The sequence below is a fragment of the Cicer arietinum genome, chromosome 3 (assembly GCF_000331145.2).
Source record: "Cicer arietinum cultivar CDC Frontier isolate Library 1 chromosome 3, Cicar.CDCFrontier_v2.0, whole genome shotgun sequence".
Taxonomy (NCBI): domain Eukaryota; kingdom Viridiplantae; phylum Streptophyta; class Magnoliopsida; order Fabales; family Fabaceae; genus Cicer; species Cicer arietinum.
Window position 1 is genome coordinate 14,555,552 of NC_021162.2, and position 21,282 is coordinate 14,576,833.

Sequence of the window (21,282 nt, forward strand, 5' to 3'; positions counted from 1 at the left end):
TATAAAACAAAGATAATAATAACATATAATAAATTAGAGTTGTCAAATAAAGTAATAATTACATATTTATTTGACAACTCTATTAAATTAAATGATATTACTATCTTCAATATGTAGTCAAACACTTTTAAATGAAGATATTATTAACATATATTAAAATAGAATTATCAAATAAATTAATAATTGCATATATATTTGACAACTCTGTTTTATTATACATTATTATTATCTTCGTTTTGAAGTTGTACTAAATAACGAAAATAATAATAACATATTACAAAATTGAGTTGTAAAATTAATATGTAATTATTACTTTATTTGACAACTCTATTTTATTATATGTTATTATTATCTTCTTTATGTATTAAAACTATAAAACGAATATAATATTAACATTTAATAAAATAGAGTTGTCAAATAATGTAATAATTAAAAAGCATTCTTCTCCTAAATTTATAATTGTGTTTTGGGTCATATTTTGAACAATAGCCATCATTTGGTACAAAAATTGCTTGAAAAGTCTAGATGAAATCGGGGATTTTAGTACCACCCGATTTCGATCCATTTTTATCGGGTGGTACGAAAATCGCCTGAAAAGTCCCGATGAAATCGAGGACTGAAAGACTCCTATAGCATTCTTCTCCAAAATTTATAAATACGTTTCAGGTTCCGCGCCAGATTGCAAACACTAGTCATCGTCTAGTCCAAAAATACGGATGTTGGTCCATTTTTGTCGAGGGGTATGAAAGTAGCCCGAAGAGTCCAAATGAAATCGAGGACCGTGAGACCATTATAACATTCTTCTCCACAATTTGTAACTTTGTTTCGGGTTCTGCGCCAGATTTCAAACACTAGCCATCGTCTAGTCCGAAAACACAGATGTTGGTCCATTATCGTCGATGGGTACAAAAGGCGCTCGAAAAGTACAAATGCAATCGAGGACTGGTAGACCATTATAGAATTCTTGTTATAAATTTATAACTGTGTTTTAGGTTCCGCGTTAGATTTTAAACACTAGCCATCGTCTTGTTCGAAAATCGGATTTTGGTCCATTTTAGTCGGGTGGTACTAAAATCGCCTGAAAAGTCCAGATGAAATCGAGGACCAGGAGACCCTTATAGCATCCTTCTCCAAAATTTATAACTTTGTTTCGGGTTCACTCCAGACATTAAACACCAGCCATCGTCTGGTCTGAAAATACTGATTTTGGTCCTTTTTTGTCGAGGGGTACGATAATCGCCTGTAAAGTCCATATGAAATCAAGGACCAGAAGACTCTTATTATAACATTCTTCTTCTGAATTTATAATTGTGTTTCGGGTTCAGCGTCTGATTTCAAACATTGGCCATCGTCTGGTCCGAATATACAAAATTTGGTCCATTATCATCGATGGGTACGAAAATCGCCTGAAAAGTCCAGAAGAAATTGGGGACCAAATGACCCTTATAGAATTCTTCTTCTAAATTTATAACTATGTTTCGGGTTCTGCATTAGATTTCAAACACTAGCCATTGTCTTGTTCTAAAATATGGATTCTGGTCTATTTTTGTCGGGTGGTACAAAAATCGCATGAAAAGACCAGATGAAATCGAAGACCAGGAAACCCTTATAGCATTCGTCTCCGAAGTTTAAAATTTTGTTTCGGGTTCCGCATCAGAATTCAAACACTAGCCATCATCTTGTATGAAAATATGGATTTCGGTCGATTTTTGTCATGTGATACAAAAATTGCCCGAAAAGTTTAGATGAAATTGAGGACCAGGAGACCCTTATAGCATTCTTCCCCTAAATTTATAATTGTGTTTCGGGTTCTGCGCCTTATATTTCAAATACTAACCATCGTTTTGTCCGAAACTACGGACTTTGGTCCATTTTTCTTGGGTGGTACGAAAATCGCTCAAAAAGTCCAGATGAAATCGAGTACTAGGAGACCCTTAAAGCATTCTTCTTTAAAATTTATAACTACGTTCCGGGTTATGCGTCAAATCTCAAACCCTAGCCATCGTCTGGTCTGAAAATACTAATTTTGGTCTTTTTTTGTCGAGGGGTACGAAAATCGCCCTAAAAGTCTAGATGAAATCGAGGACCGAGAGACCCTTATATCATTCTTCTTTTAAATTTATTATTTTCTTTCGGGTTCCTCGTCAGATTTCAAACACTTCCATCGTCTTGTTCGAAAATACGGATTTCGGTCTATTTTGGTCGGGTGGTATGAAAATCGCTCCAAAAATGTCCCGATGAAATCGAAGACCGAGAGACCTTTATAGCATTCTTCATTAAACTTTATAACTATGTTTCAGGTTTCGCGCCATATTTCAAATACTAACCATCGTCTGGTCCGGAAATACCGATTTTGGTCCATTTTTGTCGAGGGGTACGAAAATCGCCTGAAAAGTCCAAATGAAAACGAGGACCGCGAGACACTTATAGCATTCTTTTGCAAAATTTATAACTTTGTTTCTGGTTCTTGCGCCAGATTTCAAACACTAGTCATCGTCTTGTACAAAAATACCCCAAAAAGTCTAGATGCAATGAGGACCAGGAGACTCTTATAGCATTCTTCTCCTAAATTTATAAATGTGATTCGGGTTCCGGTCCTCGATTTCATCTGGACGTTTCGGGAGATTTTCATACGATCCATCTAAAATGGACCAATATTCGTATTTTTGAACAAGACGATTGTTATTGTTTGAAATTTGACGTGGAACCCGAAACACAGTTATAAATTTAGAAGAAGGATGCTATAAGGGTCTCTCGGTACTTGATTTCATCTGGACGTTTTGGGAGATTTTCGTACCCTTCGACAAAAATGGACCGAAATTTTTATTTTCGGACCAGACGATGGCTAGTGTTTGATATCTAACGCTGAAACCGAAACACTGTTATATATTTAGGAGAAGAATGCTTTAAGGTTCTCCAGACCCTCGACTTCATCTGGACTTTTCGGAAGATTTTCGTACCACCCGACTAAAATCAGTCGAAATCCATATTTTCGAACAAGACGATGGCTTGTGTTTGTATTTTGACGCGGAACCCGATACACATTTATAAATTTAGATGAAGAATTTTATAAGGGTCTCTCGGTCCTCGATTTTATCTGGACCTTGCGGGCGGTTTTCGTACACCCTGACAAAAATGCTAAAAGAGTCTTCTGGTCCTCGATTTCATCTAGACTTTTCGAGCAATTTTGTACCACCTAACAAAAATGGATCAAAATCTGTATTTTTGGACCAGACGAGGGCTAGTGTTTGAAATTTGATGCGGAACCCGAAACACAGTTATAAATTTTGGAGAAGAATGTTTTAAGGGTCTCCCGGTCCTCGATTTCATCTGGACTTTTCGAGGGATTTTTATGCCACTCGACAAAAATGGACAGAAATCTGTATTTCCAGAATAGACGAGGGCTACTATTGGAAATTTGACACGAAACCCAAACACAGTTATAAATTTTGGAGAATAATGCTATAAGGGCCTCCCGGTCCTCGATTTGATCTGCAATTTTCGGGCGATTTTCATACCACCCGACAAAAATTGATCAAAATCAGTATTTCCGGACCAGACGAGGGCTAGTGTTTGAAATGTGACAAAGAACCTGGACAAAAATGGACCAAAATCTATATTTCGGTCCCGGAATCCGAAACATTGTTATATATTTAGGAGAAGAATGCTATAAGTGTCTCCCGATCCTCGATATCATCTGGTATTTTTGGGTGATTTTCGTACCACCCGACTAAAATGGACCGAAATTCGTATTTTTGAAGAAAACAATGGCTATTGTTGAAATTCCACACGGAACTCGGAACATAGTTATAAATTTAGGAGAAGAATGCTATAAGGGTCTTTTGGTCGTCGATTTCATATGGACTTTGCATACGATTTTCTTACCCCTCGAAAAAAAGGACCAAAATATATATTTTTGGACCAGACGACGACAAGTGTTTGAAATCAGGCCCGGAACCCAAAAACCAGTAATAAATTTTGGAGAAGAATGCTATCATGGTCTCCCAGTCCTCGGATTCATTGGGACTTTACGGGTGATTTTCGTACCACCCGACAAAAAATTGACGGAAATCCGTATTTTCAAACAAGATGATTGCTAGTGATTGAATGCTACTAGATGATTGCTAATGAATGAATGCTACTAAACCCGAAGCACAGTTATATATTTTGGAGAAGAATGCTACTAGGTATTCCCGGTCATCGATTTCATCTGGACTTTTGAGGCAATTTTTGTACAATCGACAATGAAGGACCGAAATCCATATTTTTGAAAAAGGCTATGGCTAGTGTTTGAAATCTGATGTGGAACCTGAAACATAGTTATAAATTTTGGAGAAGAATGATATAAGGGTCTCCCGGTCCTAGATTTCATCTGGACTTTTCGGGCAATTTTTATACCATCCGACAAAAATGGACCGAAGTTCATATTTTCGAATAAAACGATGACTAGTGTTTGAAATCTGACACGGAAACTGAAATGAGTTATAAATTTAGAAGAAGAATGCTATAATGGTCTCCTAGTCCTCGATTTATTCATGACTTTTTGGGCGATTTTCGTACCACCCAACAAAGACGGACCGAATTTCGTATTTTTGGACCGGACGATGTCTAGTGTTTAAAATCAGTCATGGAGCCCAAAATACAGTTATAAATTTTGGAGAAGAATGCTATAAGGGTCTCCTAGTTAGTGTTTGAAATCGGTCGCGGAATTTGAAACACAATTATAAATTTTATAGAAGAATGCTATAAAGGTCTCCCAGTCCTCGATTTCATCGGTATTTTTGAACAAAAAGAGGATTAATGTTTGAAATATGACACGGAACCTGTAACACATTTATAAATTTTGGAGTTGAATGCTATAAGGTTCTCTCGGTCATCGATTTCATCTAAACTTTTCGGTAGATTTTCGTAACGCTCGACAAAAAAGACCGAAATCTGTATTTTCAAAACATATGAGGGCTAGTGTTGGAAATCTGACACGGAACCCGAAACACAGTTATCAATTTTGGAGAAAAATGCTATAAGGGTCTCCCGGTCCTCGATTTCATCTGGACTTTTCGGGTGATTTTCGTACCCATCAACAAAAATATGCCAAAATATGTATTTTTGGACCAGACGATGGCTAGTGTTTGAATTTTGACTCGGAACCCGAACCACAATTATAAATTTTGGAGAGGAATGACATAAGGGTCTCCCACTCCTCGATTTCATTTGGACTTTTCTGGCGATTTTCGTACAACCCGACTAAAACGGACCGAAATTTGTGTCTTCAAACAAAACAATGGTTAGTGTTTGAAATCTGGCGCGGAACCCGAAACACAATTATAATTTTGGAGAAGTATGCTATAAGGGTCTCTCGTACACATGAAAAAAATGGACCGAAATTCGTATTTTCGAACAAGCAATGGATACTGTTTGAAATCTGACGTGGAACCCGAATCACATTTATAAATATAGGAGAAGAATGCTATAAGGGTCTCTCGTACACATGAAAAAAATGGACCGAAATTCGTATTTTCGAACAAGCAATGGATACTGTTTGAAATCTGACGTGGAACCCGAATCACATTTATAAATATAGGAGAAGAATGCTATAAGGGTCTCTCGTACACATGAAAAAAATGGACCGAAATTCGTATTTTCGAACAAGCAATGGATACTGTTTGAAATCTGACGTGGAACCCGAATCACATTTATAAATATAGGAGAAGAATGCTATAGGAGTCTCCTAGTCCTCGATTTCATCTAGACTTTTTGGGCAATTTTCGTACCACCCAACAAAAATGAACCAAAGTCCGTAGCTTCGGATCAAATGATGGTTAGTGTTTGAAATATAAGATGCAGAACCCGAAGAAGGGCTATAAGGGTTTCCTGGTCCTCGATTTACTCTGCTCTTTTCGGGAGATTTTCGTACCACACGACTAAAATGGATCAAAATTTGTATTTTCGAAATAAACGATGGGTAGTTTTTGAAATCTGTCACGAAAACCGAAACACAATTATTAATTTTGGAGAAGAATGTTATAAAGGTCTCCCGATCCTCGATTTCATCTAGACTTTTTGGATGATTTTCGTACCACCCTACTAAAATGAACCAAAATCTGTATTTTTGAACAAAGCGATGGAAATTCACATAAATTCACATAAATTCACATAAATTCACATAAATTCACCCAACAAAAATGCACAGAAATTCGTATTTTTGGACGAGACGATGGCTAGTGTTTAACATCTAGGGTGGATCCCGAAAAACAGAGATAAAATTTGGAGAAGAATGCTATAAGGGTTTCTTGGTCGTCGATTTCATCTGGACTTATCTGGCGATTTTCGTACCACCCAACTAAAACGGACCAAAATTCGTATCTTCAAACAAAACGATGTTTAGTGTTTGAAATCTGGAGCAGAACCCTAAACACAATTATAAATTTTGGAGAAGAATGTTATAAGGGTCTCCAGGTCCTCGATTTCATCTAGATTTTTTGGACAATTTTCGTACCACCTGACAAAAATGGAGCAAAATCTGTATTTTCAAACAAAATGATGGTTTGTGTTTGGAATCTAACACGGAACCCGAAACACAGTTATAAATTTAGAGAAGAATGATATAAAGGTCTCTCGTACACATGACAAAAATGGACGAAATATGTATTTTCGAACAAGACGATGGCTATTGTTTGAAATGTAACGTTGAACCCAAAGGAAAATTATAAATTAGAAGAAGAATGATATAAGGGACTCTCGGTCTTCGATTTCATTGGGACTTTTCGGGCGATTTTCGTCCCTCTCGACAAAAAAGGACCAAAATCAGTATTTACAGACAAGACGATTGCTAGTGTTCGAGATCTGGCGCAAAACCCAAAACACATATATAAATTTTAGAGAAGAATGCTATAAGGGTCTCCCGGTACTCGATTTCATCTAGACTTTTTGGGCAATTTTTGTAACAGCCAACAAAAATGGACCAAAGTCCATAGTTTCGGACCAAACGATGGTTAGTGTTTGAAATATAAGACGCAGAACCCGAAACACAATTATAATTTTAGGAGAAGAATGCTATAACGATCTCCTGGTCCTCGATTTCATCTAGACTTTTCAGGCGATTTTTGTATCACCCGACAAAAATTGATCGATGGCTAGTGTTTGAATTCTGATGTGTAAATCGAAACACAATTATAAATTTTGGAGAAAAATGCTATAAGGGTTTCTTGGGGCTCGATTTCATCTGGTATTTTTGGGCAATTTTTGTACCACCCGACAAAAATAGACCGAAAATTGTATTTTCGGACCAGACGATTGCTAATGTTTGATATCTGGCGCGGAACCAGCAACACAGTTATAAATTTTGGAGAAGAATGCTATAATGGTCTCCCGGTCTTCGATTTCATATGAACCTTTCGGGCGAATTTCGTACCACCCGACTAAAATGGACCGAAATCCGTATTTTCGAACAACACGATGGCTAGTGTTTGAAATCTGACGTAGAACCCGAAACACAATTATAAATTTAGAAGAAGAATTCTATAAGGGCCATTTGGTCTCATATTTCATCTGGACTTTTCAGGCAATCACTAAGCCAAAAATGACATTTAACAGCGCCCATTTTACGACGCTTGCTAAACACAAGAGCTGTTGTAATTATAATTTAAAAATAACGGAACCTTTTACAGCGCTTTTTTCACAAGCGCTGTAAACTACATCTTTCAAATAATTATATACGTTGGGAACCCTAATATCCTCTACGTATTGTGCGGCCATCTACGTTGTCTCAGGTATTTTTTACACATGATTTGTTATGTTTTGTTATATATATATTAAATCTACTAAAAATTGTTATATATATATTAAATCTACTAAAAATTGTTATATATATATTAAATCTACTAAAAATTGTTATATATATATTAAATCTACTAAAAATTGTTATATATATATTAAATCTACTAAAAATTGTTATATATATATTAAATCTACTAAAAATTGTTATATATATATTAAATCTACTAAAAATTGTTATATATATATTAAATCTACTAAAAATTGTTATATATATATTAAATCTACTAAAAATTGTTATATATATATTAAATCTACTAAAAATTGTTATATATATATTAAATCTACTAAAAATTGTTATATATATATTAAATCTACTAAAAATTGTTATATATATATTAAATCTACTAAAAATTGTTATATATATATTAAATCTCTTTTACACATGATCTGTTATGTTTTGAAATTGTTAGTTCATATTGGTTTCTTTTTGAAACTTGTTGATATGTTTTGAAAGCTTATTATTTTTGTTACTGCATTTAAGTAGGTGGTATAATATGGATAGGAAATGGATTTCTGCCAATCGATTGTCAAAAGAGTATGAAATTGGAGTGAAGGAGTTTGTTGAGTTTGCAGTGAAGAATGCAAAAGATCCAAATAGAGTAGTTTGTCCTTGTTTAAAATGTTGTTTTGGAAAACGTGTTAGAGAAGATGAATTAGAAGGACATCTAGTATGTAATGGAATTGATCAAAGCTACACATGTTGGATAAGACATGGTGAGAAAAAAAAAGGAAACATTAATTTTGAGAATAGTTCTACATATGCTTCAACTGATTTCGATACAGATACATATGAGCCGGACCGAGTTGATGAGATTGCAAAAGCAGTTGAAGAAGATCTTCGAGATTGTCCTAAAATGTTTGAAAGTTTGTTGAGTGATGCAGAGAAAGAATTATATAATGGTTGTACTAAATTCACAAGACTGTCAGCGATATTAAAGTTGTACAACTTAAAAGCGAGTAATGGATGGTCTGATAAAAGCTTTACGGAATTATTAACACTCATAAAAGATATGTTGCCAGATGATAATGAACTTCCCAGTCGAACCTACGAGGCTAAACGGATTTTGTGTTCTATTGGAATGAGTTACGAAAGGATTCATGCGTGTCCTAACGATTGCATTTTATTTCGAAACGAATATGAACTACTTAAGGCGTGTCCGAAATGCAATGTCTCTCGATATAAGAAGAAAGAATCTACTCCAGCAAAAGTCGTGTGGTATTTTCCTATAATACCAAGATTTAGGCGCATGTATCGCAGTGAAGAAGATTCAAAACACTTGACATGGCATGCAGATGAAAGAATTAGAGATGGAATGTTTCGACACCCTGCAGATTCCCCACAATGGGCAAAAATTGATCACGAGTATCCTGAATTCGGGATAGAGTCAAGAAATCTAAGACTTGCACTTTCTACTGATGGAATGAATCCACATGGTCTTCAAAGCATCTCACATAGCACGTGGCCTGTGATTTTGGTAATATATAACCTACCTCCATGGTTATGTATGAAGCGTAAGTTTATGATGTTGTCTCTGTTAATTTCTGGACCCAAACAACCGGGGAATGATATCGACGTATACTTGACTCCTTTAATTGAAGATTTAAAAATTCTGTGGGAGACAGGTGTGGAAGTTTATGATGGGTATAGGAAAAAGTGTTTCAATTTGAGGGCTATGTTGTTCGGCACAATTAATGATTTTCCAGCATATGGTAATTTATCAGGATATAGCATTAAAGGTCAGTGTGCATGTCCTATATGTGAAGAGAGTACAAATTGGATGCGGTTGAAACATTGTAAGAAGAATGTGTTTCTTGGACATCGTAGATTTTTACCTTATAGTCATCAGTATCGTGGGTGGAGAAATGCATTCAATGGAAAATCAGAGGAAGGTAAAGCTCCTTTAGCACCGACTGGATATCAAATACTTGAAAAAGTACAAGGTTTGACCAATAAATTTGGCAAACCTTTTGCGGGAGAGCTGGTGAAAACTGGGTGGAAGAAAAAGTCAATTTTCTTTGAATTGCCATATTGGAAGTCATTGTATGTAAGACATTTCCTCGATGTGATGCATATTGAAAAAAATGTATTTGAAAGTGTTATTGGTACGTTACTCAATGTTCCAGGAAAGTCTAAAGATGGCGTCAATGCAAGATTGGACTTGGTCGATATGGGAATAAGAAATGAACTGGCTCCAGTAAAGAAAGGAAATCGCACATATCTACCTCCAGCCGCTCATACTCTATCTAGAAAGGAAAAAATTGTTTTATGTAAATTTCTACACGAAGTTAAAGTTCCAGAAGGATACTCTTCGAACATTAAAAATTTGGTTTGTATGAAAGACCTCAAGTTAAAAGGTTTGAAGACCCATGATTGTCATATTATAATGGAGCATTTGCTACCAATAGGTATACGTTCCATTTTACCTGAAAAAGTTCGACTAGCCTTAACTAGATTATGTTTCTTCTTCAGGGAAATTTGTAGTAAAGTGATCGACCCTCAGAAATTACCGACATTGCAGAGGGAAATTGTTGTTACTTTGTGTGAGCTTGAAATGTATTTCCCACCATCGTTTTTTGATATAATGGTTCACCTTACTGTTCATCTGGTTAAGGAGACACAACTTTGTGGGCCAGCTTATATGAGATGGATGTATCCGATAGAACGATATATGAAAATATTAAAAGGGTACGTAAAAAGTAGAAGTCGACCAGAAGGTTGTATTGCTGAACGATACATTGTTGAAGAGGCTGCTGAATTTTGTACTGAATATCTGTCCAATGTTGAATCCATAGGGCTTCCCATGTCTCGTCATTCGGGAAGACTATCAGGAGAAGGGATAACTGGAAGGAGACTACTGACTATATCAAGGACAGAATGGGAGCAGGCACAATTGTATGTTCTGCACAATGATGATGAGGTTCAACCGTATGTTACAATACACATTGATCAGTTATCTCGTTTGAACATGAATAGGAATCAAAATTGGATAACTCGAGAGCACAATCGAAGTTTTGTAACATGGTTAAAAAATCACATAATGTCAAAATTTGATATAGACCCCGGATCAATTTCAAATAGATTGAGGTGGCTAGCAAATGGTCCGAGCTTACATGTCTTTTCTTACACTGGTTATGTTATTAACGGCTACACATTTTATACCAAAGAACAAGATGATCAGACCACTATGCAAAATAGTGGAGTCACTCTCGTAGCTGAAGCGATGCATGTCTCAAGTGCAAAAGACAAAAACCCAATATATGCAAATCTATCATATTTTGGGGTTATCGAGCGCATATGGGAGTTAGACTACACAATGTTTCGTGTTCCTATATTTGGTTGCAAGTGGGTCGATAATAATAATGGCGTTCGGATTGATGAGTCAGGATTCTTGCTTGTCGATTTTAATAGGGTGGGATACAAAGACGAGCCTTTTATTTTAGCGTCGCAAGCTCAACAAGTGTTTTATGTCACTGATCCTTCTAATGATAAATGGTCTGTTGTCCTATCGACCAATAAAATAAGTGATGATAACAATAATGATGAAGATGTTGGTAATGATCTTTTATTTGCAACATCACAACAACCACATGAAATTGATTCAACTGATGATGGTTTATATCTTAGAGATGATCATGATGAGGGAATTTGGATTAATCCATCGTTTCGTATTGTAAATGGACAAACAAATGTGAATGTCACCAGGAAAAGAAGAAGGGCATCTTAATGTATATGTTTAATTGTTTTATATAAGCTATGCATGTAATCTGAACTGTGTTATTGTAAATATGCATGTAATCTGAATTGAGTGTTTTATACTAAGTTCTGATTAATTTATTTTCTGAACTGAACTGAACTGAACTGTACAGAGAGATTCTCATTGTCATTTCTAATAATTCATGCATGTAATCTGAATTGAGTGTTTTATACTAAGTTCTGATTAATTTATTTTCTGAACTGAACTGAACTGAACTGAATAGAGAGATTCTCATTTCTAATAATTCATGCATGTAATCTGAATTGAGTGTTTTATACTAAGTTCTGATTAATTTATTTTCTGAACTGAACTGATAAAAAGGTTTTTAATGTCATCCCAACCCAAATAAACCAAACACAAAAATAAAATAAAACAATAAAACAAAACACATGAGTTTGGTGAAGAGGAAGGGATTTTGGTGGTGACCAGTTACTACTATGTGGGTTTTGCATGTTGAGCTTGTTTAAAAAATAACATAACAAAACACAAAAACAATAATAGCGCTTATTTGGAAAAAGCGCTGTAAAAGAGCCTTCTAAAATTAACCTAAAAGATACATAATAACATAATAACACACGGAGGTCTTTTACAGCGCTTATTTGGAAAAAGCGCTGTAAACGATCATTTTAAAAATAAAATAATGAGTGTGTTATACCTTTTACAGCGCTTTCCACACAAAGCGCTGTAAACGACTCTTTTGAAAGTGAGTAAAAAAGACATTTTACAGCGCTTGTTTGCCAAAGCGCTGTCAAATGGCTTTAAAAATAATATTCATCAGACACCTAATTTCTTCAAACACCTTGTACGCATCATGGGATTCAAAAAACATCAGACACAAACCCATTTCTTCAAACACATTGTACGCATCATGGGAATCCAAAAAACATCAGACATTAACCCATTTCATCAAACACCTTGTACGCATCATGGGAATACCCAAAAACACATTGTTAACAAAAACATCAGACACAAACCCATTTTTCGCAACATGGCAATGATCCTGAATACCAAGTTTCGATTTAAGAAGGAAAGAGAATGTAAAGAGATAAAAAGGGTGTTGAGGTGGAGATTGAATTGTGAAAGAGTAAGCTTTGATGTTTGTGAAGAAGATGCATAAAAGGAGAAGAGTTTGGTGAAGATGAAGGGATTTTGGTGGTGACCAGTTACTACTATGTGGGTTTTGCATGTTGAGCCTTCTAAAATTAACCTAAAGAGACATTTTAGAGCGCTTATGTGGAAAAGCGCTGTAAAAGGCTTTAAAAAACATTAATATAACATAATAACACACGGAGGTCTTTTACAGCGCTTATTTGGAAAAAGCGCTGTAAAAGAGCCTTCTAAAATTAACCTAAAGAGACATTTTAGAGCGCTTATGTGGAAAAGCGCTGTAAAAGGCTTTAAAAAACATTAATATAACATAATAACACACGGAGGTCTTTTACAGCGCTTATTTGGAAAAAGCGCTGTAAAAGAGCCTCTTAAAATTAACATAAAGAGACATTTTAGAGCGCTTATGTGTAAAAAGCGCTGTAAAAGGCTTTAAAAAACATTAATATAACATAATAACACACGGAGGTCTTTTACAGCGCTTATTTGGAAAAAGCGCTGTAAAAGAGCCTCTTAAAATTAACATAAAGAGACATTTTAGAGCGCTTATGTGTAAAAAGCGCTGTAAAAGGCTTTAAAAAACATTCAAATAACATAATAACACACGGAGGTCTTTTACAGCGCTTATTTGACAAAAGCGCTGTAAAAGGCGTAAAAGGCATTCAAATAACATAATAACACACGGAGGTCTTTTACAGCGCTTATTTGTCAAAAGCGCTGTAAAAGAGCCTTTTAAGAATTTAACTAAAGAAGCCTTTTAGAGCGCTTTACAAAAAAAGCGCTGTAAAAAGGCTTATAAAAAGCGCTGTAAAAGTGTTACGTATATATAACAGTTACCTCTTCAGTTTCCTCTTCATTACGTAACCTTCATCTCAACCTTCATTTCTTCTCTTCTTTTGCAAACCCTATCATCCCGTCCTTTACGAACCTTATTTCCACGATCATCTCCTTCATTTCGAACCTTATTTCCATCCAAGATCATCTCTCCCATTTCACACAATATATTTTCATTGAAATACGTAACCCTCATTACGTATTTCTTCAAACCGTATTTCTGTGAACCATATTTCTGTGAACTTTCTGCAAACCCTCTTTTCTTTGCATTTCGTCTTTCTTCGAACCATCATTATTCAGGTATTGATGTTATTAAATTTTTGTAATCATTAGAATGCATGTTGAGCTTTTTTAAGATATACTGATACATGTTGAGTTTGTTTATAATAATGCATGATCCATGTTGAGCTTGTTGATGTTATACTAAAGTGCATGTTGAACTTGTTGTAGTTAAATGGATACAAACAAAGATTTAGAAGTTCAAAATGAAGAAGTTGGCACCTCTAAGACTTACGAAAAAGAAGTCAAACGTGGTGCAACTATCATGCAGAAAGTCATTAAAGCAAGGAGTAATGGCATTAAATTTGAGGTATACTATATATACTCTGTTTGCTGTGTGTTTTTTTATCTTTTTTTAGGGTTTAGGGCATGTACTTACTATATGAGTTTATTAGGTTGGCTGGAACGAGAGTGGTCAGCCAGTTGACCCCAACAGCTCCATGTTTGTAAGCTACATTGGGGCTGTTGTTCGTCAAAATGTCCCAATAACAATAGACAACTGGAGAGATAAGGCGTTGAAGGATGCCAAAGATATCATCTGGAATGACATTCAAGTAAATATTTTGATCTACTCTTTTGTCATTTATAATTTTTTTTCTGTAAAATACATTACTTATAATTGTTTTCATTGCAGACCACTTTTGTTCTTGATGAGGAACGAAAGTCATATGTTTTGAGAGTTGCTGGGAAAATCCATCGTGGATTTAGATCCCATCTCTCAAATTTCTATCTAAAAGATAGAGAAGGAAACACAAATGCTGAACCTCCAAAGATATATCAACATTATATATCAAAGGATGAATGGAGTGCATTTGTTTCCAAACGTTCTGACCCGGCGTTTGTCGTAAGTGATTAATTTATTAGCATTTGTGTTTTATTATTCATATTCGTAGCGTATTTTAAATTTTTACACAATTGCTATTTTTTTTTTATATAGAATATTAGTAAGGCAAATCGCGAACGGGCAAGCAACCCAAAACACCCATACAAGAAATCACGTATGGGATATGCACGCCTTGAACAACAAATTGTAAGTAATTAAACATCACTTTTATATAATGAAGTAATTTGTATTATAAACTATAGTGTGTAACTAATTTGTATTATTTTGTTTATGATTTTAACGAATAGAGAAAAGACACCCAAGCCGATCAACCCTTGGGTCGTCATATCTTATGGAAGGAAGCGCGTGTTAACAAAGAAGGAGTGGTTGATAATGAAAATGTCAAGAAAGTTGTAGAACTTTGTGTAAGTATATTATCACTTTAATATTTTTTAATATTGTATTTTAAAAATGCTATTGAACTTATCTTTTTAATGTTACATGTATTTTAGGAAACTATTGAACAAAGTTCTGAAACTCAAGAGGGCAACAAGGATACGTGCAGGGACATTCTTGGGAAAGTGTTTAATGTCCCTGAGTATTCCGGTCGAGTGAGGGGGAAAGGATTTGGCGTAACTCCCAAAAGCTTTTTTCCTCAAGAGAAGCGCCAAAAACCTTCCAACGAGGAAGTATTAGAGAAGCTCAGAATCCTATCGGAGCAAGTGGCACTCTTGGTGAATACGAATAAAGACAAGCAACTTCCGGTTCAGCTCCAACCTGAAATACAAATGGAGAGTGAAACCGGGAGTTGCAACGTCGGTTTGAAGAGTATTCCCGAGGTAATTAATTACTTACTACTTACTTGCTTATGTAATTACTTATGTATTAAACAAACTTATATATTAACTGTACTTATGTTTTAACTATTGATGTAGGGTGTCACTACATGTGTCCTATACTTGTCCTCGCCGACTCAACGGAAGGTGGGAAAAGGAATATTGTACAATACTTCGGGAGAAGTATTGCACAATATTCCGATCCCCGCGGGCCATGTCAAAGTATCGCCTACGGTTGCTTTCGAACCAACTGCACCGTTGCCCATACCGGACAACGATGGAGATATGAAGTTCTTAAGCGACGCTATTGGCAGTTACGTGGCATGGCCCACACACCTTGTTGCCCTCCAAAAAAAGATTCCCAAGGACAAATCAGTTACATCTCCCGAAAAGGTTTGTCACATTTATTGCCTAAGGTTTTTTATTTTTTCAGATTCAATAAACTAACATTTTACCTCATTTTTGTAGGTCCAAATAAATAAACCACCCCTACAGCCAAAAAAAGGCAGCAAACCTCAAAAATTGGAGGTTAATAGGGCTGCCAAACTACAAAGGCTGGAGGGTAATAAAGCTGCCAAACTTGCAGCAACAAAAAATCTGGATCGGGGAAAATCGGTCGCTGCTGCTGCTGCTCCTAATAAAAGTCAGCCACGCCTTGGTAAATACGGGGCGTGTCTTGACATCCAAATAAAAAGGAACATGGGCAGCAGCAACGATTCGCCCATCGTACACATGAATAAAGACATTTTTGGAGATGAGTATATTGAATACCTCGAAAAGGAGCAAATGTACGATCTTCTCGAACATAAGGAGCTGAGTGCTACTGTAATCAGCTTGTACATAAGGTAAAAAATACTTTTAATTGCATTTATTTGTAATTAATTAAATGTATTGGTAATTAATCTAGTTTAAAATTTTCATTGAAGGTTTTTGTACGAGAAGGTCGTGTGCACGAGGAAACTGTCAAATAAATACTCATTCTTGTCTCCACATAAGATGTCGATGTGGAAACTCGATCCAGACAATGTAAAAAAATACATTGTAGATATGTTTTTAGGAAATATAGAAAGTGATAAATTGTTCTTGGCACCATATAATTCAGGGTACGTAATTTTATCTTTTTTAATTGATGAGAATTTAATTTATTAGTTGTCTATAAACAAAATTGCTTAACCAATTTTTTGTTGTTGTAGGGCACATTGGGTGCTATTTGCAATCAATGCGGTCTCTGAAGTTATATACTATTTGGATCCCGTGCACGGCAATTACAGTAATCACCCCGAAATAAAGACTATGCTCGACACGTAAGTAATATTCATTTATTTCTTACATATATATATATATAAATAATGTGTTTGTTCATGCTCTAATAATCACATTTATTCATTCGATAGTGCCTTAAAAGTTTATCGAGCTCAAAGAGGTGCTAAAGTGTCGAAGCAGAAGTCTAATAACATTATATGGATCCCAATAAAGTGCCCTCGTCAAACAAATAACATCGACTGTGGGTACTACGTATTGAGATTCATGAAGGAGATTGTTGAGAAGAATAAAACTATTATCCCAGAAACGGTACGGTATTTGCATTATATGATTTTCATATATAAATTATCTATATATTTGATACTAACTTAATATAATATGTTCTATTTTTATATTGCAGTACTTTGACAATTCCAGTCCATCATATTCTGAGGAAGATCTGATGGAATTAAAGGAAGACTGGTGTCAGTATGTGCTTGACATGCAAATTATTTGATTTTCTGGGAAATAGCTTGCTGCTGGGCAAGGGATCTGAATATTATATGGTAGCTAGTGCATATAATGTATATTCTGTTAGTTATTATATGTAAATGATCATAGGACACAATATATGAACATGCATATGGATCTGAATGTAGTTTAGGTTGTAAATTAGGTTATATATATATACGTATCTGAATGTAGTTAATTAGGTTGTAAATTAGGTTGTATATATGTATCTGAATGTAGTTAATTAGGTTGTAAATTAGGTTGTATATATGTATCTGAATGTAGTTAATTAGGTTGTAAATTAGGTTGTATATATGTATCTGAATGTAGTTAATTAGGTTGTAAATTAAAGAGTTACAGAGTTACATATATGTTAATAAAGTTACAGAGTTCTGATTTCTGTTCTACTGATTGTGTGAACTGCTTATGGTATTTGAATATGTTTTGTTGTTGTGTGCACTGATTGTAAAGTGATTTTGGATCAAAATAATTGTGGATACAAAGATATAAGACAGCGCTTTTTAAAAAAATGCCATAAAAAGCTAAAAAGCGCTTTTCATTTCAAATAATTAATTTATAGCGTTTAAAAAAAAACACACACATTTTACAGAGCTTTTTTTAAAAAGCGTTGTAAAATGTTGTTCTAAAGCGCTTTAATGGTGCACATTTTACAGCGCTTTCGTGAGAAAGCGCTGTAAAATGTACAACAAAAGCGCTGTAAAATTCAAACCCATAATATGAAATTATGGGTGGGCATTTTACAGCGCTTGTGTTAAAAAGCGCTCTAAAAGCATACCCATAACTCATATAATGGGGTGCATATGACAGCGCTTTTTTGAGGAAGCGCTGTAAAATGTGCATAACAAGCGCGCGTTGTATTTACATGTTTTATAACACTTTTTTAAAAGCACTGTTGTATCATTTACATCGCTCGATTCCACAGCGCTTATTTTTTTGAAAAAGCGCTGTAAATGGCTTAAAAAAAGCGCTGTAAAATGCTTTTTTTCGCGTAGTGAATTTTCTTACCCATCGATGATAATGGACCAAATTCTGTATTTTCAGACAAGACGATGGCCAATGTTTGAAATCAGACGCGGAACCCGAAACACAATTATAAATTCAGGAGAAGAATGCTATAATAAGAGTCTTCTGGTCCTCGATTTCATATGGACTTTTCGGGCGATTTTGGTAACCCTCGACAAAAAGCGACCAAAATCAGTATTTTCATACCAGACGATGGCAGTATTTGAAATCTGAAGCAGAACCTGTAACACAGTTATAAATTTTGGAGAAGAATTCTATAAGGGTCTCCTGATCCTCGATTTCATTTGGACTTTTCAGGCGATTTTCTTACCACCCAACAAAAATGAACCAAAGTCCGTAGTTTCAGATCAAACGATGGTTAGTGTTTGAAATCTGACGCAGAACCCGAAATAGAGTTACAAATTTAGAAGAAGAATTCTATAAGGGTCTCCTGGTCCTCGATTTCATCTAGACTTTTCCGGCGATTTTGGTATCACCTGGCAAAAATGGACTAAAATTTTTATTTTCTGACCAGGCGATGGCTAGTGTTTGAAATCTAACTCGAAACACAATTCTAAATTTAGGAGAAGCATGCTAAAAGTCTCTCCCGCTCCTCATTTTGTCATCTGGACTTTTTGAGCGATTTTTGTACCACCCGACAAAAATGGACTAAAATCCGTAACATATAATAAAACAGAGTTGTCAAATAAATATGTAATTATTACTTTATTTGACAACTCAAATTTAATTTATGTTATTATTATCTTCATTTTATAATTTTACTTTATAACAAATATATAATAATAACATATAAAAAAATAGAGATGTCAAATAAAGTAATAATTACATCTTTATTTATGTTAGGGTTCAGTGTGTTAGGGTGTTTAGGGTTTAAGAAATCACGTTTAGGGATTAAGGTTTAGAGTTTAAGGTTCAGGATTTTCCGGTTTAGTGTTTAGGGTTTAAGGTTTAAGGTTTAGGATTTAATGTTTAAGGTTTTGGGTTTGAGGTTCGGGTTATAGTATATAGGGTTATCTTCATTACAAAATATTACTACAAAATGATCATAATAATAACATATAATGAAATATAGTTGTCAAATAAAGATGTAATTATTACTTTATTTGAAAATAATATTTTATTATATGTTATTCTAATCTTCTTTATTAAATGTTATTATTATCTTCGTTTTGTAGTTGTACTTAATAACAAAGATAATAATAACATATAACAAAATTGAGTTGTCAAATAAATATAAAATAATTTATTTATTTGACAATTCTATTTTATTATATGTTATTATTATCTTCATTATTGAGTACAACTACAAACGAAGATAATAATAATAATTAATAAAATAGAGTTGTCTAATAAATAAGTAATTATTAAATTATTTGAAAACACTATTTTATTATATCTTATTATTATCTTCGTTTTATTGTTTTACTATATAATGAAGATAATAATAATAATTAATAAAATTGAGTTTATCAAATAAATATATACTTATTACTTTATTTTACAACTCTATTTTCTTTTATGTTATTACTATTTTTGTTATATAGTTGTACTTCATAACGAAGACAATACTAACATATTATAAAATAGAGTTGTAAAATAAATAAATTATTATTATTTTATTTGACAACTCTATTTTATTATATGTTATTATTATCTTTTTTTATTAAGTACAACTAAAAAATGAAGATGATAATAATATTTAATAAAATAAAATTGTCAAATAAATTAATAGTTACATATTTATTTGATAAACTAAATTTTATTATATGTTATTATTATCTTTGTTTTATTGTTTTACTACATAACGAAGATAATAATAACATATAATAAAATAGTGTTTTCAAATAAAGTAATAAGTACATATTTATTTGATAAACTAAATTTTATTATATGTTATTATTATCTTTGTTTTATTGTTTTACTACATAACGAAGATAATAATAACATATAATAAAATTTAGTTTATCAAATAAATATGTACTTATTACTTTATTTGACAATTCTATTTTATATTACGTTATTATTATTATTTTCGTTAGAGTTGTACTTCATAACGAAGACAATACTAACAAATAATTAAATAGAGTTGTTAAATAAAATAATAATTACATATTTTTATTTTACCACTCTATTTTATTATATGTTATTACTATCTTCGTTTTGCAGTCAAACTTTAAAAGAATGATAATAATAACATATGATAAAATAAAATTGTCAAATAAATTAATAGTTACATATTTATTTGACAACTCTATTTTATTATATGTTATTATTATCTTCGTTTTATAGTTTTACTTCATAACGACGATAATAATAACATATAACAAAGTTGAGTTTTAAAATAAATAAGTAATTATTATTTTATTTGACAACTCTACTTTATTATATGTTATTATTATATGTGTTATGAAATAAAACCATAAAACGAAGATAATAATAACATTAACTAAAATAGAGTTGTGAAATACTGTAATACTTAAATATTTATTTAACAACACTATTTTATTATATGTTATTACTAACATCATTATTAAGTACAATTACAAAATGGAATTAATAATAATATTTAATAAAATAGAGATGTCTAATAAATATGTAATTTTTACTTTACTTGACAACACTATTTTATTATATGTTATTATTATCTTCATTTTGTTGTTATACTTAAATATTTATTTAACAACACTATTTTATTATATGTTATTACTAACATCATTATTAAGTACAATTACAAAATGGAATTAATAATAATATTTAATAAAATAGAGATGTCTAATAAATATGTAATTTTTACTTTACTTGACAACACTATTTTATTATATGTTATTATTATCTTCATTTTGTTGTTATACTTAATAACAAAGATAATAATAAAATATAACAAAATTTAGTTGGCAAATAAATATCAAATAATTAATTTATTTGACAACTCTATTTTATTATATGTAATTATTATCTTCGTTATTGAGTACAACTACAAAACGAAGATAATAATAATATTTAATAAAATAGAGAT

At 33.2% G+C, this 21,282-nt stretch overlaps 1 protein-coding gene across 1 annotated transcript in view; it reads left to right on the forward strand.

Annotated features, from left to right (window-relative positions):
• Positions 1 to 17,456, forward strand: part of LOC140919658 (uncharacterized) — a 39,107-nt gene extending 21,651 nt beyond the window's left edge. Inside the window, exons 3-7 of the mRNA XM_073366261.1 lie at positions 15,147 to 15,473; positions 15,570 to 15,863; positions 15,939 to 16,573; positions 16,664 to 17,042; positions 17,134 to 17,456. Coding sequence (XP_073222362.1) covers positions 15,147 to 15,473; positions 15,570 to 15,863; positions 15,939 to 16,319 — 1,002 coding nt within the window. The 3' untranslated portion in view covers positions 16,320 to 16,573; positions 16,664 to 17,042; positions 17,134 to 17,456. The remainder of the gene's footprint in view (positions 1 to 15,146; positions 15,474 to 15,569; positions 15,864 to 15,938; positions 16,574 to 16,663; positions 17,043 to 17,133) is intronic.
• The last annotated feature ends 3,826 nt before the right edge of the window (positions 17,457 to 21,282 follow it).